This window comes from Artibeus jamaicensis, unplaced genomic scaffold, assembly GCF_021234435.1.
Source record: "Artibeus jamaicensis isolate MK-2021 breed Jamaican fruit bat unplaced genomic scaffold, CSHL_Jam_final scaffold_754, whole genome shotgun sequence".
In the NCBI taxonomy this organism is placed as follows: domain Eukaryota; kingdom Metazoa; phylum Chordata; class Mammalia; order Chiroptera; family Phyllostomidae; genus Artibeus; species Artibeus jamaicensis.
Window position 1 is genome coordinate 5,156,889 of NW_026522054.1, and position 27,238 is coordinate 5,184,126.

The 27,238-nt window shown below is 39.4% G+C and overlaps 2 protein-coding genes across 14 annotated transcripts in view; one reads left to right on the forward strand and one right to left on the reverse strand.

Moving 5' to 3' along the window:
• Positions 1 to 3,423, reverse strand: part of SDCCAG8 (SHH signaling and ciliogenesis regulator SDCCAG8) — a 224,234-nt gene extending 220,811 nt beyond the window's left edge. For all 4 annotated transcript variants that reach the window (XM_053659543.1, XM_053659544.1, XM_053659546.1 and 1 more), the window contains exon 1: positions 2,668 to 3,423. In XM_053659543.1, coding sequence (XP_053515518.1) covers positions 2,668 to 2,734 — 67 coding nt within the window. In that variant the 5' untranslated portion in view covers positions 2,735 to 3,423. The remainder of the gene's footprint in view (positions 1 to 2,667) is intronic.
• A 134-nt stretch (positions 3,424 to 3,557) lies between these two features.
• The window catches only part of CEP170 (centrosomal protein 170), a 104,151-nt gene continuing 80,470 nt past the window's right edge, over positions 3,558 to 27,238 (forward strand). For 2 of the 10 annotated variants that reach the window (XM_037150942.2, XM_037150944.2), the window contains exon 1: positions 3,569 to 3,831. The gene's annotated coding sequence lies outside the window, so the exon portion shown is untranslated. Of the gene's footprint in view, positions 3,832 to 27,238 lie in introns of all 10 variants that reach the window. The other 8 variants (XM_053659541.1, XM_037150939.2, XM_037150938.2 and 5 more) reach the window with 8 other exon arrangements.

The following is a 27,238-nucleotide window of genomic DNA, read 5'->3' on the forward strand; positions in this document are numbered from 1 at the left end:
TGCTCCAGGATCCTCAGAGCTAAGGGAGCAAGACTTCCGCTCAAGGTTTAAAAGCAAGAACTCTGACCATGCTCTTTGCATCAGAACTTCAAATTCTTCATTTACTATAATAATGCCAAAATGATATTTAAAGCATATAAATGAGGAAAATATGGGGGAGTAGCATGGAAAACTGGAAAGCATTTTGCATTTTTATGTGGCTACTTTCTGCTTGAATAAAAAGCAGGTAATATTAGTAATGATTACATGTACAGTTATTTAGAAACCAGAGGACTAACCTGTGAGGAAAAGCCAAGAATTCTTATTAGCTTTTTCTCTGATCCTAAATCAGGTAAGACATTTTGGGGAAGTAATGGCAGATACACAAAACCAAATAAACCAACAGAACAAACACGAATCAATTCAAAAGACCTTAAATTATGTTTTAGCTGATTGTATAGTGTAACAATTCTCAGGTTATTAAGCACAAACACTCAAAATCATGAAGTTCCCCATGTACAATAATGCCACCATATTTTGTTTATTCAGAAATACAAATTTTGACTTTAGGGGAATTATCCTGTTTGTAAGTGGTAATTTATATGTATGACATGAAGAACCTCTGATTATGCACTACTTCAAAATTGTGTTGTTTCCTTCCATGAGGTGTTAAATAAACTAAGTAAACATGAAAATAAAAATGCTACTAAATAAGTAATCAAATAAGTCCTGAAAACCCATAAAAAATCAGGTTCCATTCTTGATTCGTTATTAAAGCAATCACTAAAATTTTTTAAAGTTAACTTGTTTCTTTGCTTTTGGTCTGCTTTTGATTATGTCTTCAGCATCTCATATTGTTAGCACACTGAAATTAAAATGGATTTTAAAATGCATTAGCTTTGAATGAAAACTCTTCACATTATGATCAATAAAAGCAGCAACGTGGGTATTAAACGTAGCACTAAAACATTAGTTTGAAATTAACCACTGCATCAAAATGCCTAATATTAAATGGCCTCTCATACTTACATAAAAATTCAAAACAAGGTCAAAGAAGAAAAAATATTAGGAGACACAATGCAAAACAATTTTTAGCCAACCTCAAAAATGAAACAGAATCACTCATAGAATCACTGTGCACAGTGTTTTTCTTGGTTTCAAATGGAAAGCTAGAAGTGGTTATTTCTGTATCTTACAGTTCCTGAAACATCAGCAGGGTGATGAAGGTATTCACTAAGACCAATAATTTTACTCTTGCTGTTTGAATACTGAATGTTGGCACTTTCCCTAACACTGCTGACAGATGGGAACAATAAATAACAACTCTTACAAAGTCGAGAGTCACTTGAAAATAAACTTTCCAATCTCCTTGAAAAATCTTCACTTTGGTGCAAGTACCAATTATAAATAGCAGCTAACATTTAATGAATGCTTCTCATGTGCTGAAAACTGATCTTTACCCTTAATCTCTACCAGAGCGATCTGTAATTATTTTGTTTGTTGTCTTTCTTCCCCACTAATCCAGAGGCCCCGAGGGGACAGGGACTTTGTCGTTCCTCATTGTATCCCCAGCACCTAGTATTCCTAACACACAGGCACTCAATTAACATATGGGTCAGCATTCTGTTAATTGCTGACAGTAATTTTTTAATGTAATTTTATGCCTTAAGTAATTTTTTTAATGGCTGGTCATGGTAGAGGGTTAAGGAAGTGCAACAAAAAGTAAAATAGAGTATTAAATCTAGTAGAATAAATATTCTTTAATGAAGCTTTTCTTTTAGTTTATACATGTATATATATATATGCTCCATATAAAATGTACTTCTGATGAGTAACAGAAAGCCTGAAAATTATTGCTTTACAAGAATTATTTCATTTGCTCCTCACAATAACCCTGTATACGACACCATAACTTCCACTTTAAAAGAACGGAACTGAGGTTTCTAGATGTTATGTTTGATGTCCAAGATGACAGAGTTATCTTCAAGTATGGACTTCATTTCTATACATAATCACTCATAGAGTACTCTATGAAGAAAATCTGAATTAACTAAATAAGGTTTTAGTCAAAGTAATTGTGACATGATTAATAAATACATAGGCTTTTATGAAAAACAGGTCGGACTGAATTTAATATTTGACTGTGCCTGTGTGGGAATAATGTCTTTACACCTCCATTCCCCCATGTGTAAAATAGGAATATTCATAAGGTTGTTTGAAGTTTTAAATGATTTAATGTATGTAAATAGCCTAGACCACTAAATATAACTTTAAGTAATTATTGGTGCTGTTTTTCCCCTGGTCCAAGAAGTCCCATCCAATCCACTACACTATAATTTGAATGTGTAAAAAGCATGAATCAGAAACTTACTGAACTAGACAGCGAAGTATGAGAACTGTGCAAAAGTGGCAAAGAGCCATCCAAGAGTTTCTGCAGTTGCAGTATGAGAAAGACATCTATGTCAAGATCAAAGAGTTGGTCCAGGTAACCAAGGGAATCAGTGGAGACACCACTGGTTAATAATAAAAACAAACAAGACTATTCTATCCTTCATCAAAAACATCCATCTTCTTCCTCCGCATCCCGGCTGGGGCCGATCCAAAGCATTAGGAAAGGTACCATGCCATCTCCCACCCACTAGACCCTGGTACCAAGGGGCTATGGCACAGGGGGTTGGAACAACTCACCCCGGAGACTCCGTTGGTATTGCCCCAGAATCTCCTCCAGGGTAGAGTTCTCCGGGGACTTCGCCATGCACACACTTGAGACCTAGAGATGGGAGTTAGGTGATACAGTGTCCAGTGGTCTACCCTCCTAGAACGGGAGGCCTTAGCGCCCTGGCAGAACCCGGCAGCTTCCTGCTGCTGCTGTCAATGGGAAGCCAGGAACCCAGGACCGCGCTCGTTGCAGCTTGTCCCACCCACGGGCCCTCCTGGTGGATGACGGGACTTGTGGTTCACAGACTCGGATTTGCAGCCTTGACGTTCCTGAGAGCCCTTCCAATTACACTACAATTCCCAGAGAGCACCGCGCTCCGAGCGTAGGCTTCAGCCGTTTGGTTGCCAGATCAGGTTGCCAAGAAACTGCTTGGAGGCTCCGCCCTTTTCCTAGTTTAATGCTGCCTTCAACCCATCCTGGTGTTTGGACCACCCAACTGACAGAAAGAGCTCATTGAAGGCCTTGACCCTTCCAAATCTGCTAGTAAGCATTCGATACTTGAAGCTTGTCAAGGACACAAGTAAGCTCAACACTCTACAGCCACGGCATTTGTCAAAACGGCCAAATAAGCAAGAAAAAGTTCTAAATCTTCCAAAGAGCCTAGATTGTGAGACGATTGACACTACAAATCCTAGCATGCCCAGCAACCCGACCTCCACTTGGATTTGGCGCACTGCCCGCTGGGAATTGTAGTCCTTGTCAGTTGCGGTCCAGGCTACTCGTAGGGTCCTCTTTATTGTTCCAGTCGGTCTTTGAGGCACGCCTGCGCAGTAGGCAGCTGGAAAGCCTAGGGTTGAGACCCTCTGCACAACCCCTTTTCATTGTCTGCTTTTGGCGCCTGCGCAGTAAGAGATCGTTGGATCTGAGCTGGAGATAGGGATAGGGCCGGGCTCCTCGCCCTTTCCCCAAGCGCCTGCGCACTAGGCGGCCGCTCTTTGCCGTTACCGCTAGGTGTGGGGCGTGTGTGGAATAACGTATTGCCCAGCGGAGCTGAGAGGCCGGGAGCTCGATCACAGCGACAGCGGCGACGACGAAGACGACAACGACAGGGTGGGGGAGGACGGCGTGCCAGAGACTCACGGGACGCGACGCGCCCCGCCTTTCCCGTCCGGTCCCTCTCTCAGCGGTGAGGGGTAAGTGATGCGCTCAATCGCTGGGTGTAGGCGCCGCCGCCGCAGCAGCCGCTGTGCCACATCCTCTTCCCTGGGACCGCAGCCGGGGCTGCGGCCGCGGCCCGCGGCGGGGCGGGGGTGCGGGGCCCGGAGGCGAGGGGGCGCTTCCCGGATGCTCCGCGCGGCGCCGCCACCCCCACGCACCCGATCGGGCGCTTGGCTGGGCGGCCCCTCCGGGCCGACCTGCCCGCCCTGCCCGCCCTCCGGTGTCCGCGCCGCCGCCTGGTTCCCGGAACGTGGTGGATGGTTTCGGCTCTCTCCGGGCTTTGTGCAGCCCTCCCCCTCCGCCGCGGCCGCCGGGGGGCGCGGGCGGAGCCTCGCAGGGAATGGCTGCGCGGCCGCCCGGACGCGGTTTTCCCCGGATCGGACCGGCCCGCAGTCCCGACCCCTCTTTGTGGTTGCTCCTGCGATGCGGGGCGGCGGGCGCGAGGTCCGGCGCAGAGCCTGGTGGACACGCGTGGAGGGCGTGGGGGACGAGGTGTCACGCACCCTGCACCCTGCACCCTGCCGGGCGACTGCACCCCGCAGGCTCCGGCTCCGTGGTCAGCCCCGGGGAGGAGAGAGCGGCTTCCTGTCGGCTTCATTGTCCCGCGATTCGGACCAGGGGTTTTGGATAGCTGCCTTCATTACCCAGGGGGAGGAATCTTAGCAGTTGACGGGAGGCTGGGCGGGAAGACGTGGGGTTTGGATGCTAAGTCAGAGAATCTCTGTTTCCTTGGTGTTCGGTGGAGTTTCCTTTATTAAACGGAAGAATGTACGCTCGGGCAGGACAGGGGCAGTTCTGTGCGAGCACTGCCGAGGGGGTCAATGAAGAATGACTACTAGCTGGCGATGCAGCCCGGGCTGGGAGGGCCGAGGACGGAGCTATTGTGTCGCTGGGAGATGAAGCCGCAGAATTGTTTTTCCATTGGGTGGGGAACGCATTCACGTTCCCAAGTGAATAGATTAGGATAAGTCTTGCCTTTTTTTTTTTTTAAAGCAAACAAAGCAAACAAAAAAAAATAGGCCTGGTGTATTTCTACTTACGAATTTCTTTATTCATATTTTTACTCTTTATGAAAATTCACTCCCATTTAAGAGAAATGTGTTGCAGCAGAACCTACAATGAAAATGTATCTTTTAAAATGATTTGATCGTTCAGCTTGCGATGCTTCCAACCGTGTGCTGGCGTTAGAGCCAGCGCAAGAGAATGAAGCGGGACGGGGAGGAGCAAGTGGGGGAATGACGTGAGAGGAGAGTTGTGTGGTGGGTACAGGGTCTAGAACTTCGCTGCTGAAATCCTGCCTAAGGACGCTTCCAAGATTTAGGAATTCAGCCCTGGAGATATTACACTGCAAGTTACAAACCATCTTGTATTTTTCTCCCATTATTATTTTTTTTTAAGTTACACTAGGGCTGCTTGTACTTCCTACGAACTTTGTAGATGTTGCTTAATTTTCCTGTTTTAAAACTGAAAAGTTCAAGTGCACTTGACAGAGGAAGGCACTAAAATTTGGAAAGTTAACTGATTTGTCTACCATACCAAACTGCTAATGAAAGGCAGAGCCACCTAAAACCCAGGTCTGTGCTGCAGGGGCTCTGTCCCCTGTGTCCCTTACTTCGTCCCCTACCCTGTGAACATGGAGGGAAAGCTTCTCTACAGTCTGAGTGGTCTGTGACAGTCAAGTTCATTGGTGCCCTGGTTGTATTACTCTGATCCTTTGTAATGTAAAAATAATAATTCTACTGTAGTGGAGCTTTAGTTTTATAAATTAACTTAGTGATGTAGGGAAAGATACTACAACATGGGCATTTCATAAAAACAGGAATTTGGAATTTTTCCCCCCACTATTCAATAGTGTCTGTATTTTAATATTTTATGATATATAGTAGTATTTTATGCTATGATCAAGTCTAAAAACTGTTAAAAATAAAATTGCCAAATAACAAGGACCTGTGAAGTCTATTCAGTTAATGAATTATTGTAAACTAAAACTTTACCTTTTCATGAAAAAATTTGTGTTGAACTTCTTATCAGAAGTAACTTGTGCTTTGTATTGAGTTGATATTGCCATAAAGTGTTTTTGGTCACCTTATAATTTTTTTCTTAAATTCTACATTGCACTTAATAGACTTTTCAAAGTAATGTTTCTTTTGAATTTAAACTTACTCGAAAATAATCTGTAACTATATTCAGTATGTGGAATTATATTAAATCACCCTTGAAATGTATTTCACTGGTAAATTTCATGGTGTTGTAAAATTACTTCGTATGGAAATAAATAACCATCTGCATGTTATTTATCTTAGTATTAGAATAATGAAATTTACACTATAGAATTATTATACATTATTCCTATTAATGCAAATATCAGGGTGCTTTTAAAAAGTCTGTGCTTAGTGATTTAGTTTATTTGTTCCAAGTATGAGTTTTCTGGTTTTATCACTGGAAAAAAAGAAAAACAAAAAAACACTTGTTTTATTATTGCATCACATAGTAATCAGATGTCACTCATCTAGTCCTGGATATGTTTAAAGTTGTCACCATGGTTTTTATTCAACAAAATCTATTCCTGAACAATAATTTTTGCTGTTTTAATTAGTGGGTAATGTTTTTGTCCATAAGGAACACCAGCAGTGTTAAGCTATCCTATTAAATACCCTACAGACAGCATGATACTAAATTGCCAGCTAAAGTAACCATTTAGTTGCAAATTATGTTGTAAGTGTAACAAAAGAGTAATTACATACTATCTGAAAAACCCTCCCTGGGTAAATACTGATGACTGGAGCAGTGAATGCTGATGTGTTTCAGTAAGAAATGGGTTTCCTCTTCTAGAGAGAACTCTCAGACTATTTTTATTTCACAAACTTTTGTTAATGGTCAAGATTTCTAATAATCGACTAGAGTTGGTGGAATGGTTTTTAATTTATTTACTCGTGTATTTCTTGAAGGAGGTGCTCAGCTACAAGTTAACCTGTGTGAGCAATACAAAGGAATAAGAAAACATTCCTGGTGGTAAGGTTGATTAAACTGGATAGGTAGTCTAGTTCATTGAAGTGATTGTCCAACAGTAGATTATAAAATTGTGTGGGGGCAAAATGAATAATATGGCCAATGTGTACTGAAGGTAAAGCCCACTTTTATGTCAAACAAAAACAGGGACTAACCAAAATAAGGTTAAAGAAAACTTTGAAGAAATCACTAACATGCAAATAGGGATTGTACAAGAGCATAGAAGTGGAAAGAATACCAAGGATGCGTTAAGTTTGAAAAACCAAAAATGAGCTGTAGCAAAGAAGTCGTTATTTGAGTGTAACAATAATCAGTAACTGGTATAGGAAATGTTCTCCTTTGGTACATGATGTTTATTAAATAAATGAATAATGTCTACCATGTATTAAGCAACTATTAAGTGCCAGGTGGGGGCGGAGGGAGAGAGAGAGAGACAGAGAGAGAGAGAGAGAGTGTGTGTGTGTGTGTGTGTGTGTGTGTGTGAGAGAGAGAGAGAGAGAGAGAGAGAGAGAGAGAGAGAGAGAGAGAGAGATCCAGGCAACAGTCCGGTAAATAAGATACTATTTTCTACATTTGAAGTTGAGAATAGTTGGGGCCCAGAGTTAGGGAATAATTCTGGCTCACATATTTATTACTAAGTGGAAGAGCCCATTATGGAACCCTCATCTTTTTGATGGAAGCAAAAATTCTTTCCGCTCATCTTTTTTAGTAGGTTCAAAAGACAACATTCATTCCCTCGGGTTCACAAAATTTTAGAATCAGAGGAGACTTCAGAAGTTCTGTCATACTTATTACTAACATCCTTGAGATGTTACTGAATCCAGCTTCTCCATAAACAACACGTGCGTGAGGAAAATGGGCGTAGGTCGGCTCACTTGGCGTTTGGAAAGTGCATCTGCTCTGGTATAGGTCGGCGTCGTGGGACTTCCCACTGGGCGCAGCTCTGTCTTTAAGAGTGAGACACGGTAAGGTTTTCCTCGGCATACCGGGTCCTTGCTAGGTTTTCTCTTTTCTAACTTGAATATTACAACCCCGAAAACTCCATACGGTACAGCTTCCTTTACCTTTCTCACCTCTGGCAACTAGATTCTGCCCGTTTTGCCAGGGCTGTTTTCTTCTGGTTCCCACGTTTCATTCTCCGGTTATGGCCTGAATGTGGTGTAGGGAGGTTACTCCTTTTTAAAGCAGTGCACGTGTGTTTACAGTCTAAGATTGAGTTAACTTGTGAAAAACACGAAAAAGAGAGAAAAACGTTAGCTTTTCATGTTATATACATGCAACTTAAGGGTTTATTTTTTTTGAAATTCTGTGTTTCTACTTCTCTGATGTTAAAATGACCTTTCTACATCAAATGATTGTGTGTGTGGTTAGTTTCTTTGGATATTTGTGTTGGATTTTTTGCTTTGTTTTAGTGTTCTTAAATAAACAATAAAAAGCTAGCAGCCTTATGTTGTTTCTCTTTGGGTTTTTTTTTTTTTTTTAATTTGTCTGGAAACCACTGATAGAATCAACATAAACCAACATCTTTTTTGGGTTAAGATTTCTCCCATTCTTTATGTATACGTACATGGTGTTTCTGAAGCAGTATTTGTCTTTAACTCTTGAACAACCACCTCTTTGAATATAGCCATAGTTAAAACTTGTTGAGATCTTCCTGAATCATGGTTCTGTCATCCGAGGGATTAGTTTCCCTTCCTGGCTTTTGGACATTTATAAATTTAACACGCCAGTCCTCTTATGTCTTTATCCTGGCCGTGTACTGGATATAGCTCAGGACAGAGCCATGCAGATTTATAAATAGAGTAAGTGTTACATAAAGAAAACACGCTGGAGGTAAAAGATGACACAAAGATACTGAAAACCCTTCGAATGTGTTTGTTTATTTGTTTTAAAATAAGATAACCATTCTGTGCTCTCTATGTATTTATCTTTCAAGTGAATTTTTTTTAATTGAAACAAACGGTATATATTCTTTTTTAGGAGGACTTTTAAAAATCTTTATTGCATATTTTTCTATCACCTTTTAGTCCCCTTTTACCCCCCATCCCCCAGCATTACCACACTGTTGCCCATGTCCACACATCTTTTTTCTTTTTTGCTAAGTCCTCCACCCCTTGACTCCCCACCTACCACTAGCTGTCATCCTGCTCTCCATCCGAGTCCGTCTGTTTTACGTAAAAAATAGCCTCTTTATACAACATTCTGCACCTGACAGGTACCGTTTTAGAGAGTGCCCCAGAAACATGTCTCCGAGAAGGTGACATTGAGTAGAGACCTGCAGTAGGTAAGGAAGCAAGCCACTTAGCTGGTGTCTGGTTAGAGATTGCAGTGGTCCTGAGATGGGAGTGGGACAAGTGGATTCCGAAAACACAGAGGCCACTGGCTGGAGGTGATCGAGCGAGAGGAAGGAAAAATAGGAAGAAATTATGTTTGACAGTGATTGTACTGGTTGACTCTTCAAACTGCTTTGGGAGTTCATTGGAGTGTTCTGAGCAGGGGAACGACATAAGAATTGGGTTATATAGTTCAAGTATGGCTCTGGCTGTTCTGTGGATAATAGACTGGAGAGGGCAAGGATGGGACCTGGGAAATAAGCTAAGATACGCTCAGCGTGATCTAGACTAAGGTGTTGAGGGTTTGCACTGCAGTAGTCGTGTCAGTAAAGTGGGAGTTGCCAAGTTCTGGTTTTAAAAGGTCAAGGGTTTGGGATGTAATGAGTTTAAAATGTCTATTTAGACATCCGGGTGGAGGGATCAAGTAGGCAGTGGAACACCTAATCCGGAATTCAGAGGAGAGGTTTACACTGAAGATAGTTAAATTTTAAGCATCATCAGTAGACCGTCTTTAAAGATGCAGGACTGGAAGACATCGTTTAGGTTGAGAGTTCATTGATTTTAGGGTGATAAGAGGTCCAGGAATGGAGACCTGATACTAACAGTGAAAGCTTAGCAAGAGAGAAGGAGCTATCAAGGACTGACTCGAAGTGGCCAGTCAGCTACATAAAGAAAAGTGTTTTTACATGTAAGTCACCTATACCACCTTTAATCACCTACATTCTTAAGAAATTAGGTAATATCTTCTATCCTTACAAACCGTCTCCAAGAAAGTAATTTAGTCAGATCTCACTTTATTGTAGTTATCAGTGGGGATGTTCACAGAATCTTCCCAAGAAGCTTCTCCATCTAAAGCTCTGAACAAAGTTTTAATCATAAACAGGCCTTTGCTCTTTCTTAGGTGAGTGGACGCAGCAGCGGCTTGAGCGGAGCCACAGTGCTGTGGGGTTTGCCTGCTGTAGGAATTGCCTCAACATCCCGTATCGTGTGATCTTGAGTGTGCCACTTTAATTTCAGGGGCTTAGCTTCTTCACCAGTAACATAAAGCTAATGATAGTCCAACCACCTCTAAGGTTTATTTTCAAAAAACAAGTGAGAGAGATGTAAAAGACAAATGAAAGGTGTAACTTCCAGGTAGGACTCTCCTTCCTGCATTGCCCCAAGCAAGTATGGTACCACTTGAAGGTGTTAGATTTGAAGAAATGTTTTGGTGGGGTGACAGATGAAAACTTTTTTTATGTTTTGCCTCTGTAAGAATAGTTTTTTTTCATCCCCATAGTCAGTTTTTGCACATCATCTTATAATATTTGTGTTGAGTGTCGGGGAGGGCGTGATGCTGGGGAGAGAGGCTTTGAGATGATAACTTTCTCTAATCCAAATGCATCCTTTAATTCTCGCAGTGTCTAAATAATGGGAATGAGTCAGGTGAGCTTGCTTTCCCCAGGCCCATGGAGAATTTCCCTCTTTTAACTGGCTTTTTCTGGCAGGTGTTTTGCTGGGTAAGAGTTTGTCACATGCTTCACGGAATAGAAGAAGTACAGATTTAACACTTAGGAGCTGGTTAGGGGTCTTGGACTCCAGGCAGCCGCTAGAAACTGATTTGAGGAAGCAAATAGGGGAAATGAGCAAACTTGGTGATGTAAGGGTAAAGTGTGAACTTTTATTTTGGTGAAAAGGGAACATTGCAAGTAGACTTTCTGTAGGCAACTCTTTAAGGCAGTAACTTCAAAATAGGTATCTCAAAGCTCTTTTTTGCTTTGGTTACCCAATAAGTACTCCCGATTGCATAAATAATGCATTGTAAACTGAAGGCCACCTTGTTTTTTCATAGTTTTTTTTATATACTACAAAACTAATCCTTGCAGAAAATGTAAAAAAATGCCATTAAATCGGGAAGAACACACTAACCCATTAGCCAGTGGCACCATTGTTCTATGTTGTTTATTCTTGTTTAAATCTGGTAACATTTTACCATGAAATTAAACTTTCTGACTATAGCAGTCCGTTTTATCAAACTTGTAATTTACTTACAACTTACGGAAATTAAGGATGGCTGCTTCTTTGCAAATCAGTATTTTCCTTTGCCAATATTTCACTAAATTAATTGTATCAAAGCACATACAGAATTCTAAAACCTTTTCTAATTTTCTAGTGCAATCCTCCGCACCCCTTCTATGCCCGTGTACACTTCCACAATTGTAACTGGCATGGATGGGGTGGGGAGGGTTTGTATCTTTTTATAAGTTTTGCCAACTTTATACATTAAAAGCCTTTTTAAAATTTCTTTTATTGGTAACACATATGAACTTTTTTTTATATCTTCACCTGAGGAAATGTTTAGTGATTGTAGAGCCAGGAAGGGAGGGGGGAGGTGGGGACAAAGAGAGATAGACAGACAGACAGACAGACATCGATGTGAAAGAGAAACATCTATTGGTTGTTTCCCATATGCACCCTGACTGGGGGCGGAACCTGCAACCTAGATATCTGCCCTGATTGGGGGTCGAACTTGCAGACTTTCTGGGTATGCAATGCTATTCCAACCAGCTAAACCACCTCGCTGCTGGGGCATACTTCTGAACGTTTTAAAAATAGGTGTGTTTATTGGCCATTGTATTTGTAACCTGAGTTGGTAGTGTGTGTGCGGAACTTTTTGAACAGTTTTCCTAAGGGAGTGTTCATCATCATCTTCACTTGTAGCAGCTCCTTTATCATATATGTTGTAAAATACTTTTTTCCCAGTTTGTCATTTCCCTTGTAAATTTATTATTTTTACCCAACAAAGATTTAAACTTGTATATAGCCCTATTTGTCTTTTCCAGGGCACAAAGTTTTACTGAATATTTAATATACCTTTTTTCTTTTTTATATTCCCCCTTTATTCCCCTCCACCCTACCCCCCATCCCCACCATTACCCCCCCTTTAGTTTATGACCATGTGTCTCAAGTCCTTTAGATTCTGTATTTCCCATGCTATTCTTGCCCCCCATCTATTTTCTATCTACTGTCTATGCTACTTATTTTCTGTACCTTCTCCCCCCTTCTCCTCCTCCCACTCCCCTGTTGCTAACCCTCCTTGAGATCTTCATTTCTATGTTTCCACTCCTGATCTAGCTGTCCTTTTAGTTTGCTTTCGTTTTAGGTGTGGTTGTTAATAACTGTGAGTTTGTTGTCCTTTCACTGTTCATGTTTCTTTAACTTCTTTTTCTTAGATAAGTCCCTTTAACATTTCATATAATAAGGGCTTGGTGATGATGAACTCCTTGAATTTGATCTTATCTGAGAAGCACCTTATCTGTCCTTCCATTTTAAATGAAAGTTTTGCTGGATAGAGCAATCTTGGTTGTAGGTCTTTAGATTTCATGACTTGGAATACCTCTTTCCAGCCCCTTCTTGCCTGTAAGGTCTCTTTTGAGAAATCCGCTGACAGTCTGATGGGGACTCCTTTGTAGGTGACTGTCCCCTTAGCTCTTGCTGCTTCTAGGATTCTCTCCTTCATTTTAATCTTGGCTAATGTAATTACGATGTGCCTTGGTGTGTTCCTTCTTGGGTCCAACTTCTTTGGTACTCTCTGAGCTTCCTGGATTTCCTGGAAGTCTATTTCCTTTGCCAGATTGGGGAAATTCTCCTTTATTATTTGTTCAAATCAGTTTTCCACTTGTGGCTGTGCCTTTCCCCCTTCTGGTACCCCTATAATTCGGATGTTGGAACGTTTAAAGATGTCCTGGAGGTTCCTAAGACTCTCCTCATTTCTTTGAATTCTTGCTTCTTGACTCTTTTCTGTTTGGCCATTATTTGCTTTCTTCTGGTCCACTCCATTGATTTGAGTCCCAGTTTCCTTTTCATTGCTATTGGTGTCCTGTGCAATTCCATTCATTTCAATTAGTTTCGCCTTCATATATTTGTCTAATTTGTCCGTATAATCAACCAGTTCTGTGAGGATCCTGATCACCAATTTTTTAAACTGTGCGTCTGTGAGTTGTGCTATTTCTTCATCGCTTAGATTTATTTCTGGGGCTCTGAGATCCTCCTGCGCCATTCTTGGTCTGTTCGGGCCCTTTAAGTGTGAGAAGCGGCGGCTTGGATTCCCAGGTCGCTGGGTTGTGACGCTGTATGTGGGGGCGTGGCCAGAGCGGGGAAATGGCGACCCCTCTGCCGCTTCTCACAGCTGGGTGCGGAGGAGCAGTGCTTGGGGGTTCCTGGGCCCGGGCTCGGTTGGCGGGGGTGGGGCGCGGTGGGGGGGGACGTTGGAAGCGGCACCGCAAACAGCCGCGCCGGCCCTCCCGTCGCGCCGCGGGTGGCGGGGTCCCGCGGTGCAAATAAGATCCGGTTTGAGGGGGAACGACCCAGTGGACTTACACAATTTATTATTTGAATTTTTCATGCAAACGTTGATTTATCTAAAATGTACATGGGGATACATGGCCTTGTGTCTCAATATCATTTACTGCGTAATTGTTCTTTATCTGTCACAATTTAAAATGTCTTCATAGATTAATTTCTGCCTCTTTCATTTACCTGCCTGCTTATTCCCACACTGCTATACTATTACCATGTTTTATAGCATAGGTTTACAATACCTGCTTATAAATGGACAGACTATTTATACTACACTGGTTTTACAGAGTTTATCTCATTATCTTTGCATGCTTATCTTTTCCAGATGTGTTTTAGAATTATTTTGGCAAGCTCATCTGAAAAACTTGATTGAGATTACACCAAGTTTACTGATCCATTTGGGATCTGAAAGATGACAAGGGGACTCTGGGACAGGTTTTCAAGTCCTTAGCTTTTTATAGCGATTTCAGGTCTATTCAGGTTTTACCTGTTTTTGAGTCAGGCACGTCATTTTCAGTTTCCTGGAAGTTTATTCACTTAGTTGAGAATTTTTAATTTAGAGGCACACAGTTATAAAGATAATTATTTCATAAATGTTTAAAAAATCATGTCTGTGGTTTATTCTTTTATTACAAAACTAAATGTTTATGATGATTAAAGAAAAAAACTACTAGGGAGATTAGTACTTTTTAAAGAGCTTTTTGATTTATCTTTTTTTGCTTTTATATTTTAAATTTATTAATTTCTTTTAAAATCTCTAATGCGTATCTCTACTAGCTTATGGATAATACATTTATCTTTAATGTATTATTTATTTTTAATTCATAAAAATGGATTATTGCTTTATTTTTATTTTTTTGTGGTTAATAGAAAACATGTTTAAGACTATAATAAAGTTTTTTGTACAGCTTTGGGTACATTCCTTAGACTTTATAAATAATATTCTCAGAGATTTTACTTTTTAAACTGTTTATTTCCTCTTTTTACCAGAGTTAATTTGTGAAGTATTTTTATATTTTTTAAATGCAAGTGATTACTTGTATATGGTTGTTTATGCTAGATTTTTTCTATTTGTAATGACAATTTTCAAATGTACAGGGAAATTGAAAGAATTTTGTAGTGACTATATGCTTATTTATCGACACCATCTTGATTCTACTAAAATATTATATTAGTTTTATCACATTTCTGGCCATATATGTATTGTGTGTTCATCAAGGCATTCTTCATTTTGATGAATTTCAAAGTAAACTACAGGGGTGTGTGTGGGCACCTGTGTGTGTTTAAGAAAATGACTCAAATCATTTGTAATTATTTCAGTTTAAAATTTTCTGAATATGCTATTGAAATCTAACAACCAGTATTGCATTAACCAAAGTTTATAAATGAAATACACTGTTTTCTATTCGGAGAGAGTCACCAAACTCAGTTTTGCTATGACGGACTAGCTGACAAAAGTGACACTGAGCTGGCCCGTTTTGGGGACAGGGGCCTGTGTGTATGCGTGTGTGTACTTTGACAGAGGGACAGTAAATAGAGTTTGGTTTTGGTTTGTGTTTAAGCTGAAGGGCTATTGAAGGAAGGATACACTGTGTCCCTAATCTAGTGATTCTCCCGTTTGCTTCGGTGGGAAATCCAGGGTGAAATAATTTGTTTTCCGTTTTACTCACTACCTTTCACTTCCACTACACTCTGCCCTCCACCTGGGGGGGGGGGGCATCTGTGTTGGGCTGTTCAATAAGAATAAGAGCCTTCTCCGGAAGTGAGAAAGCAGTTTGATCCTGTGTTTCTAAGTGGTGCACAGCAAATTCCAGAATGTTAAAAAGCTACTGTACAAAATCTGGAATGTAAAATTAGTAAATTGGAGTGGTGGGAACAAACAGGATGCAGTTAAGTGGACAGTAAGGAAAATTTAGAAGTTTGTTTGCTTTCTGTTACAAAGTTGACAGAAAGTACTAGGGTCTCCCTGATGACACTATTTGAGTTTTTCTTTCATATGTATATAAACCACAATGTCTAAAAAGTGTGGTATGTGACAACATTCAAATATAATATTAAAATCACCTCTTAAAAATGTATAAAAACTTGCATACACCTATGCTGGACCCAGCATAAATGAATAAAGCAAAAGTAAATATTTATCAAGCGTATCAGTGTCAAAAATAGGGATAGAATAGGGCTGATGTCCAGAACAGGAAGAATAATTAAGAAATTTATGAATCAGTTCATAGGCACTTATTGGGAACAGGAAATTATTTACTTCTTTTCATATTTTGAGTAAGTATGTTTATTTAATCATGTAGAAGTATCTGACCTAATTTTCCTTAGAAAATGAATATGAAATTAATGGACATCTGAGAAATGCAAGATTATTATATCTTTTGCTAGGATTCTCAAACACCTAATGGAAGCAGTAAACTATTTCAAATTAAAAAAAAATTGAACAGTAGGCATGCAGATAGGATTTTCACTACTTAATTTTTCTTTTTGCTAGCATTTACCCCATAGATTGGTCTTTAGACATGATTTTATCTGTTTAGGATAGCCATAGGAAACCATCTTTCAGCCAATAGTTGCAAAACTACAGGGGGAAATAATGGGAGTCCCATGAAGGCAGGAACCAAATTAATTTTTTGAGACAATTGCTATATAATCCTAAATTTGTTTTATAAAACACACATATTTTAGCTGATAAATACTGTCATCAAATATCCGCTGCAGGAAAACCAGGCAGGCAGCTTGGTTATTTTCTGCCGCTGACGACTTTCGAGGTTGTTTCCTGACCCTCGGACAAGCACAGGGAGACACACACACACTCTCTTTGTCAACATGACATGAATGAAGGCGTACTGTGCACAGCAGTGAGAGCTTCGCTTTAGCTTTGGCACCGCTGCTGTGTGATACATGATACTGAACCAGTCTTGACTCTCCAGGTCTCATTTTGCTCATTTGTGAAAAGGCATAAACAATATAATTTCTAAGGTTACTGCCCCACACTTAAAGTAATATTGTGCACGTGAACATTGAAAGTAGTCTTCAGTGTTCTGTTTCCAGCCCATTGTGTGACAGAGGAATAAGAGACAGTCGGAGGAACTGTGTGGTGTGGTGTGTGGTGGTGCATGGAGATGGAATGAAAAAGGAGAAGGGGCCAGACGGAGGAGGAAGGAAAGGCAGAACTGAAGACAGAGAAAGCCTTCGGAGGGTAAACCTTTTTTGGCAGGTCTTAGTATTCACTTGGGTGAATAGGTCCTGTTATCTCCTAGTAATATTGTTAGAAGTACCACCGATCTATTTTAGCTGGGGTTTTTTTTTTAATCTTCAAACTTGCGAAAGCTCTTCTCCAAATGAAATAATTGTCAATAGGGAATTATCTTTAGTTATACCTGGAGATACCCTCTTTTGAAAGAATTGCCTTCCCAGAAGTATTCCTACTACAAAATAGTTCCAGCAAACAATATCAGATCTAATGGTATTCTGGGGATGATGAGCCTGATCACTTAGCATCAGTACTCTAATGGATTATGATATATGAAGGCATAGATTTACGGATACAGTAACAGTTGAAGTGATAATATCAGCCAAAAGATAGTCTTGGTTGCTTATGTAACTGACTAATCTGTGGATCTGCCCCTAGTGACGTATGACCTGGAAAGGTTGTTTTGATACGTAGTTGTTCATTGAGCCTAGAGGTAGTTGGCAGTTCTTTCAGTTCAAGGTTTCTAGTCTCTGCTATACCCTGATTTATAAATCATTCTTCTAGATGGACCAGCCGATAACTGGGCTCTGATTGTACTGTAAACTGATCGAGTCTTATTTGTCTGTGGGCTTCTCAGGGAGAGAATGTTCCAGCCTGCTGGTGGCCAACCAGGAGAGTAAGAGGTAGACTGAAAATGGACTGATTATCCATGAACTGACGGTGCTTACTGCTCGAAAAGAAAGTATCAAAGAACATGTTATTAGGTAAAAATATATTGCTCCGTAGTCATTTTCACATTCTTTAGCCAAATCTGAGTCTCTAGGAATTGGGGTCATTAGCATCATTTAAAGGTACACTTGAAAAAAACACAGAGGGGACAGTGATTGTGGAAAAGCCTAGAAGTTAGTATTTCAAAGCCCAGGTTTGAGTCCAGATGGCTGCTGTTTATATGACCAGATTTGTGACCCTCAGCAGTCTTTAGCTGCAAGGGAAAATATTTCTCACATGCTTAAGGGAGTAGAATGAAGAATGAAAGTGTAAAAACCTCACACAGTTACTGGCACAAAGGAGGAACTTCATAAATGTTTGAATCTAAGTCTTCATCACTGACTCATTGGCACAAAACGGCGTTAATTTTTAACATCGTTTTACAGTTCTAATAGGAGAGTCCGTCAGACTTCACATTTTTCCTAAACTGACAGAGAAAATTTGGCAAGAAATTTGAATGTCTAGATAATTTATAGAAAAGTATAACTTGTTTTCTCAAGCATTTTCTTTAAGTACTTTATAAAATGATTTTTATGAAGACATGATATATTAGTAGATTACTACTTTTTTCCATCAAATCTGAGTCTTTTGAAAATATTAAAGAAGCTCAGATATAGTTTATATGACTATTGTATATTTGGCATGTCATCTTCACTCATTTTTTACGAAAAAAATTTTATAACCAAATGCTATTTCAGGCAAAAGTTGTAAATTACCTTTTTTTTCTTAGTACATATTTGGTTTAACTGTTCTTTAAAAAATTTAATTATATATATGGCAAATGATACAGGCAAAATTTGGAGCACTCATTCCAAAATAATCAGGAGTATATGGAAGCAAGAATTTTCCCAGTGCAGAGTTTGTTCACATGAGCCTAGAACAAGCATCTTGGTAGGTGTCCAAAGAAAGCACAGCTGTGGATTTATTTTTCTGGATTGGCTACACAGTTTCAAGTGGGGGTGGAGTTTAAAGAAATAATTTTTTTCCCAAGAGTATATTTCATTATCTGTCCTGGCTCAAGTTAATTACACAGCAGAGCCAAATTTGTGAGTAAGTTCTAAGTGTGTGTCATGAGATGTGTCCCTGGACCACCCAGTGCCACCTGGAAACTGACCTCATGCTGCGCTCTTTGTTTTTCCTGTTCCTGCCTTTCCATTGTCACTGAAGCTATTTTACTCATTTACCTAACTTTCCTTTGTCTGTTATTGGTTCTGTGACATTAGCAACTTTTTTATCTTGATCGTACCCTCTGTTATCTATAGTGCTTAGCACTGAAATACTTATAAATGAAGGAAATGATTCATTTTATAGTACTCTATAATGGAATCCTCTTGTGTACTTGGTGTATCACATTAAGGTTCATTTTCTAGAAATTATACAATTTTTGTGGTTAAAACAATGTGTATGTGAAGTTGTTAGAACATTGGCACAGAGTAAATGCTACCACTGTAAGTAAAAGGTGATTGAGAATTCTGTCTGTTGCTTTTGTGACACATGACCAGTCATATATACACCTTATTTGATTATGAGTCCTTAGCTGAAATGCAACCCTAATGACTTACTCATTTTGGAAACATGGGGTTGAAAGACAGAGATTTTAGCATTGAGGATATCTTCTGTTAAGGATTTAGTAGGGGTAAAATGTTAAATGTGAATCCTGAATGTATACATTTCTTTAAAGTTTATTCACTTACCTTCAGTATACTTTGTATGATGGGATAAAAGACATGGTATTTATTGCAGTTTTATTCATACTTGCCAAAGCTTGGAAGCAGCCAAGGTGCCTTCCAGCAGATGAATGGATGCGTGAACTAGGCTACCCCCAGACAATAGGGTATTAGTGAGTGCCAAAAAGAAATGAACTGTCAAGCCATGAAAAGACATGTAGAAACCTTAAGTGCCTATTACTAAGTGAAAGAAGACAATCCAAAAAGGCTGCACGCTGTATGATTCCAATGGTATGACATCCGGAAAAGACAAAACTATGGAGAGAGTGCAAGGACAGAGGATGTTTAGGGCAGTAAAAATATTCAGTGATACAATAACGGTGGATACATGCCATCGTGCATTTGTCCAACCCCATAGAATGTGCAACACCAAGTAAACCGTAATGTATTGTAAACTGTGGACTTTGCATGTTGACCATGTGTCAGTTCAACAGTAATAAAAAATGCGTCACTGTTGGGGAGTGCTGTGCATGTGTGGGGTTTGGGGGCATCTGGAAACCGCTGTACCCGCCCCTCCCACTGTTGCTTTTCCATTATCTTTTAGTCCCCTCACACACCCTGCCCCCCACAATCACCACGCCGCTGTCAGTGTTCGTGAATCCTTTTTCCTTTTTGCTCAAAGACACGATGGAAGTTTTCAAAACCTATGTAACCGTCATCACAGTCGCTCAGTTCATTTTCATTTATCAGCTTTACTGCTTGTTCAGATGACAATTTCGGGAGGTGAACTTTATCACTCCTCCCTCACCCTTGTTTTAAGTTTTTGTTTTGTGAGGAAAACCACATCTTCTTTCTCTTACTATTTATTCATTTAGGAAACCTAGCGCTAACCAGGCACTGGGCCAAGCCCATGGAGATCACTGGCAGCCTTTCACACCGCGTGGTAGAACAGTTGTCATGTGGAAGCATACACTGATGATATTTCACTAGAATGAGAATTGCACAGGGCCAAGGAGAGCACTGTCAGCTATGCAGACAGTCCTGGTGCAAAGTCAGTCACCTCTTTTTTGGTTAGCAGCGCTCGTGGAGGAAGAGAAGGTACACTCTCCCCAAAGGCGCCTGGTGGCGGATCAGCCAGCCAATTGCCAGAAGCATGAGGCTAGACTGCCCTTCTTAACATGTGTTTCAGCTCAAGTAATTGCATACACTGATGGTCATTTATATAATAGTTGCTTTTATTTCCCCTAAAACCTAATGCTCTGAGTAAACAGTTCTTTGCCACGGGTTATGTGATGTATTAGTTCACAGTTGTGTTATAATGTTACTGTGTGTCGAGGGCACTTCTGGTATTGTCTGACAGCTTTATATAGTAATTAAGATCACTCAGACTCAGACTCTTACTGCCATCCGTCCTCAATGTGAATTAGAAGTGAGTAGAAGCAACATTTTTTAGCATAAATAAAGCAGAGCTGAAACTCATTAGGACAGCGAAGCTGTGTGCTCTGCTGAATATCTGAAGAGTTTTCGTTTTGTTTTTTAAAATCTAAAGCTTAAGTATTACATTTTTAGTTCATAGATCATGAAATGAGCTCTGATCCAACAGGATAGTCCGTTTTTAAAGCCAATTACAGCTACTAGGAACACAGAAGTGGCCCTGGGGTGCTGATTCAGTGTTTACCTCCAGCTGACCTTCAAATGTCAGAGCCTTAAGCTTTGCCTATGGCAGGGAGATAGAGAGGGTCAGAGAGGCAGGAGAATGGGGAGGGGGCGCAGTAACTAGGGTTTCTTAATGGCTAGATTTAATTGTAGTGAAGGTTCCATGACTAATTTTTAACCTCTTATCCCTGGAGGTTCAAGATTATCTTCGCCTCAAACAGACTGGCTGCAGCTCCAGAGCTACACGCTCATTCATTAAAAATAGCTTTTGAGACACTCATGGGCATGAAACATTGACTAGGCTCTGAGGAAGCATAGGGAGGTGAAGAAAGGTCTGTATTTCAGCTCTACACTTGCTTGGAATTAGACGACCCTGGTCTTCCTTCCCCAGTCTGGTGTAATGACAACTGCTTCTTTGTTCTAGTCTCACCTTAGGCTTATCCTTATCATGGCATCTGTTGACTGGCACTTCCCAGGACTGAGATCTTAGCAAGTTTTCCTAAATGCTAAGAGTACTTAGATTTGGGAGGTTACTCAATAAATGTTTACTGAAAGAAGAGGGGTATTTCCAGCCTTCAAAGAGCTCACCAGCTAGAGACATACTCATGTAGTTAACAATGCAGTATCCTTAGTACTCTAACTTATAGTTTAAATTATAGCATAATAGATGTTTGAACCAAGGATTTTAGGGTTAGAAAAGAATTGTTTGCTCTGCCATGAGACTAATAAGATTTTGTATTATGTCTAGTCTGCATATCTAAAATTGTATACTTTTAAGATTAAGATTAAGGTATTCCAGTGTTTTTGACAGTGAAGCTTGCTGGTATCAAAAATGAGAGTTTTGAATTGTGTTTTAGTTATACTGTTAAACCATTAAATAGTTAAATTATGTAAATGAAGCCCAAAATTTGTATTCTTATCTCAAAATAGTTTTTAATGCTCGTAACTCTAAAGCAAGATTTCCTGGAAGTTTTACTGTTTATAATTAAGGCTTTTACCTGTTCTCTCATACCTCAAACACATATATTTAGAGTTTTGTTGATTTTTTACGAATTGTGTGAAACTTTTAGGACCTCGAATCTGTTTAGCTTGTTAATTCTGAACCTAACCTATACAGATGTTATTTATATGTTTTATGATTAATGGGTTAATATATGCCATACGGTCTGATCATTGAAACTTTACTAGTAGGTTTTTTAACTAATCTTTTAATCTCTTAAATTCTTTATTAGATAAATTATTATATTTTATCAGACAGTAAATAGTAATAGTACCCTGGCTATATTCTCATTTAATTTAATCTTTAATTTGGAAGGTTGACGCTTTTACAATAGCATCTCACCTGTAGAAATATGCTGCCTACTGACTAAAGCTCCAAAAATAAAATAACTAAAGCCTTTGGTTTGGTATGTTGTATATTTTTTTCTTTTGACTCTGCATTGTCCTGTTCTCTTATGGTCACTTCTTTTACCCATTGGTTGTTAAAGAGTATACTGTTTAATTTCCACATATTGCTGATTTTCCACTTTGCCTCTGTTACTACTGACTTCTAATTTTATTCCATTGTGATTGGGAAAGTTGCTTTGTAGGATTTCAGTCTTCTAAAATTTATTAAGACTTGTCTTAGGCCTCATCTACTGGTCTCTCCTGGAGAATTCTCTATGTGTACTTGAAAAAATATGATTCTGCTCAGTTGAGTAGAGTGTTGTGTTTATGTCTGTTAGGTCATAGTGGTTCGTAGTGTTCTCAGGTTCTCTATTTTCTTACTGATCTTCTGTCTGCTTGGGTGTTTCATTGTTAAAACAGGGATGTTGAAGTCCTCAACTATTTTTGTATTAATTGTAATTTATTCTTAAAAGATAGTAACAGTTTTAAGTCTTTAAATATGTCATCCCAGTGCCTTCTGACCTCCATGGTTTGTGAGGAGAAATCAGCCGTTAATCTTACTGTCTCTTGTATGTGACCAGTCTTTTTTCTTGATGTTTTCGAAGGTGTGTTTTTCTTTCAATTTGACAGTTTGAATATAACGTGTCTCAGTGTGGATCTTTTTGTTCATCATGTTCGGAGTTAGTTGAGGTTCCTTGATATTTTTAAATTAAGGTGTATACATTTATTTAGGCATATTGCTATTGCACATTTATAGACAGTATAGTATAAACATAACTTTAATGTGCACTGGGAAACCAACAATTTGTGTGATTTGCTTTATTGCGATATCTGCTTTATTGCAGTGTCTAGAACCAAACCCACAATATCTCCAAGTTATGCATGTAAATATATTTATTTTCTTTTAAGTAGATATATTTATATAGAGAGAGAGGAAGTGGGGAGAAAGAAGGGAAGGAGGGAGAACTAGACATTGCAAGAATTATGTTGTGGTAAATCTGGAATTCCAATTGTCCCACGCCTCAGGGATCTTTCTTGTTGAGGGCTTAAGCCAATCATGTTTTACTTTTTGAAACTATTTTTGCAAGATGTTACGTTGTCGGTCACTGAAATTTCTGTTCTATCATCTCTGATCAGAGAGCAAGTGACTTTACAAAGATTTCCTTAAATACCTAGTTCTCAAAAGGGGAAAGAAAACAAACCAATAAACATACACTGTCTCTTTAAATTCTTTGAAAGTTGCTTCAAGCCCATGGGAATTGAAGAAGTGGTAGCCAGCTCAGAGTCTCAGTGATCAAAAGCAGCAATCAGCAATCAGAGCACACAAGCATATTTGGAAGATAAAGTCTTTATTGCACATCCTGGCTCCAGAAGGCCACCTGACAAATGTAGGGCACTCTCCCCAGGCTGCTTCTTAACAGCTTTTGGAATGGAGAATAGGAGACCATGTGAGAGACTGAAATTCACTGGAAATTATCAACCTCTTGGACTATAGGCCAGAATCCTAAAATAGGTACTTTAGACAGTTCTTAGGCAATTCAGTAGTTGTTAAGGTGGAGGAATGGGGTTGTGGGGCTCCTTATTTCCATATTCCATGATGTCCTTATGTAGCTTTTATAGAATTTACCAAGGTAAGGGTTAATTAAGCTGGGGCAAATGATGACAGATCTTAATATATTTAAGGGGCACCTGAGGACAGATGTATTTCCAAGTACTTCCTCTTACAACCTAAGTTTTCAACCCATTGGTTAGTTTTCCTTATTCTAGCTCCTTTCCAAATTCATGCACCTACCAACAATAATCCCTTGGGCATTTCACGTGAGAGTAAGAAAACACAGTAGCATAACCTGTGTTACATGACAAACTACACTGGCCTCATTGCTCCAGTGACTGGGGGCGTATGCAGAGTTAGATTAACATGACTGGTGGAGGCATTTGCTCCTTACATTTAGTTGCTATTGCTTCATAGCTGGTGCTTGCAATAATATTATTAGTACCTAACCTGAAACTTGAATTCAGACAAATAAGAATGAAATAGCCAAACTATGAATATGGAGAGCAGATATTATTATTAGGAATTTATTTATCTTGGGGTAGCTAAAATTTTTGACTCATTCTGCAAAAAAGAAGTAGAGGAAAAACTATAGCACATAATGAAAATAGAGATAGTATATGGTCATTGAGATATTTTATTATATTCTGCATAGCTATTCTACTTTTTCTCTCCTGTATTTCATTTCAAAGTCGTATGTTAACTAGGCTTAGAAAATGATAGGCTTTTATATCTTGGCATCTATAATAATCACAATCATCAGGACATTTATGTACCTACATATAATTGAATAGAAGGAGGGAAAGCTTCAAGTAACTAAAATATTATTCATCAAGTGTTGTTCTGGGAATGGTTTCACTTTTATTTCTCTTATTAATAAAAATAAACAAGAAATGTAATAAATCAAACCCCTGGAGTTTTCGAGGAATCGAACCTCTATTCCTTACCAGAATTCCACTAAAACAAAGAAAGAGGAAACCGCTCATGAAGAGTGAAGTTGGGAAAGTTTTAGAAGAGAGGAAGCTTTTGAAGGACGATATTGAGACCTAAGTGCCTACTAAGGTGGTGTAAAGAAGTACATCAATTCTCACAGAGTCTTGGCTAGACTTAGGAATTTGCAGTAACCGGGAATCTTGGAGGCAGAGATCAGGTACGAATCAAAAACAAGATCAGTGGAAGTCCACAAAGAGAACATTTAGGGCTCACTGCCCAAACCCTCTTTCCCACAACAGAGTCGGGGTTTATTATCTGAAGTTAGTAAATCAGAGAGACTCCAAACATGTGGCCATCAGTTGCAGGCAAGGATGGGGTAAAGTGCTGTGCTTAGCGAAGGGAATTGCTACTCTGTGGATCATTCCTTGACTTATCTCCTGTAACATCAGCAGTGTGTGTATTGTCCACTGTTGGGGGAGTAGTAAGATTCTCGTGTGGACATACTGTACTGTTTCAGCGGGGGCAGGGTGAGCAGGTGTGTGTTGGGGGGTGCTGGTAGTAAATTGTGGGTATTGACCTTTTTTCTTTTTCCTAAATAAAAAGTGAGCTTGAATCTTCTCCCACTGCTGTTCTCCAGTCATTGGATTCTTTATTAAAATAAGCCACGAATTTTCTTCACTCGTCGTTTGTAGTTCTGTAATGTAAAGCAGCCTTACGTTTATTGCGCCAATGGATGCTACCTACCATCATGAAAAGAGTAAACTAGGGGGAAAAGACAACTTCCACAAAAATTCTATTTGTGTATTATTTTTTAAAACATTCAAATGAGTATATTGCATTGTGAATGCACTTTTAAGAAAAATACTGTGTTTTAGTAAATATAGTAGTCACCTTCCATGCATTATATTCAGTGATGAAGCACATCAGCTCATGTCTCCCAGTAGCTTGGAACAGCCACCATTGTTATTGTTGCTCTTGTATCTGTCGTTTAGCGAGGGATTGGATAGTATACTGAGGACTGGCTTCAGTTTGTACTTTAGGTCTGTATCTGTTGTGCATGTCTCTCATTCACCTGTAACCAGGGCATGTTGTTTTTCTTTTTTTTTTTTAATATATTTTATTTATTTATTTTTAGAGGGGAAAGAGAGAGGGAGAGAAACATCAATATATGGTTGCCTTTCGTGCATCTCCTGCTGGGAACTGGCCTGCAGGGAACTTGTCTGCAACCCAGGCATGTGCCCTGACTGGGAATCGAACCGCGATCCTCTGGTTCGCAGGCCCGCGCTCAATCCACTGAGCTACACCAGCCAGGGCCAGCATGTTGTTTTTCTGATGATGGTAGGGGCAGGAGAGGGCAGGCCCAACTGCCCAAACACAGTATGTAACCTCCGCTTGCATCACGTGTACTGACGTCATCCCATTGGCCGAAGGAAGTATGCGTCAGAGTTACGGAGTGGCGAGCCCCTTATGAAAACTGAGTGACAGTAGCTTATGTTATATCTCACTCCCTCCCACTGTAGGTAAGGTAGAAAGAGGACTCACCCCAATAACTAAAAAAAAAGACAAAAAAAAACACCTCACCTTGAAGATCATGTGTTTTATTTTTGTTTTTCGTAAAAGTTATATTCTTTTAATTGGCTTTTTAAAGCCTCATTATAAGTCAAAAGGGTATAAAAACCAATGACTTTTTTATATTATGTGTTTATGTTGGAGTTTTATATTATGCTTTGTATATTATATAATCATGCTTGATATTTTATGAATGCTTAAAACAATGTTTTTGTAGCATAAGAATAATGCTTATGTATAACTTTGTGATTTTGAAAAATGTTAAGAAACTGTACCTGTTGCCTATGTTTGGCTTGGGTGTTTTAGTTTATTTAGGCTAATTGGACTTCCTTTTAATGTCTTATTGTAAGGTTTTTTTCTTCAGTGCTCTTAAATAATCATAAAGCTACTGACCTACTTATTAGTGTCATGTTTTAAAATTGTCCTTCCTTGGAAAGGCAGTATGCAAATTATATACTATATTTAGATGGGAGGCTTTTTCTCAGGCAAAGTTTCTTTGATTCTCTCTCCTTGCTCAGGAAGTGTATACGAAATCCTAAAACTGATTTGACAGCAGGCAGACATGGGTGGACTAAGACACTGGCTTCAGGGAGTTAGGTATTGAATGGAAGGTTTAAGAATCCACATAAGTTGATCATATCAATTAGATGAGCTAAATGGAATACGACTCTTAGCTTTACAGAAAATATACGCCTGTTTTGTTGAAACTCATTGTTTCATGAATGTGTAGATAAATTTGTACCATATAAGATTTTTACCTTAACACAGAGTTTTGCATTTTACAAGATTTCTCATTGCAGAATATCTCATTCCACTGTAGTATAGTTCACTTCTAATTAAATTGTATCAGAACATATCAGTTTGTGGAAAAACATTTACAGACACTGTTTTTATGATTTCGTAAGAAAAAACTGTTGAGCAGATGCCGTCATTATTCTCACTGTATAGAAGAGAAAATAAAGGACGTGGGGTAAC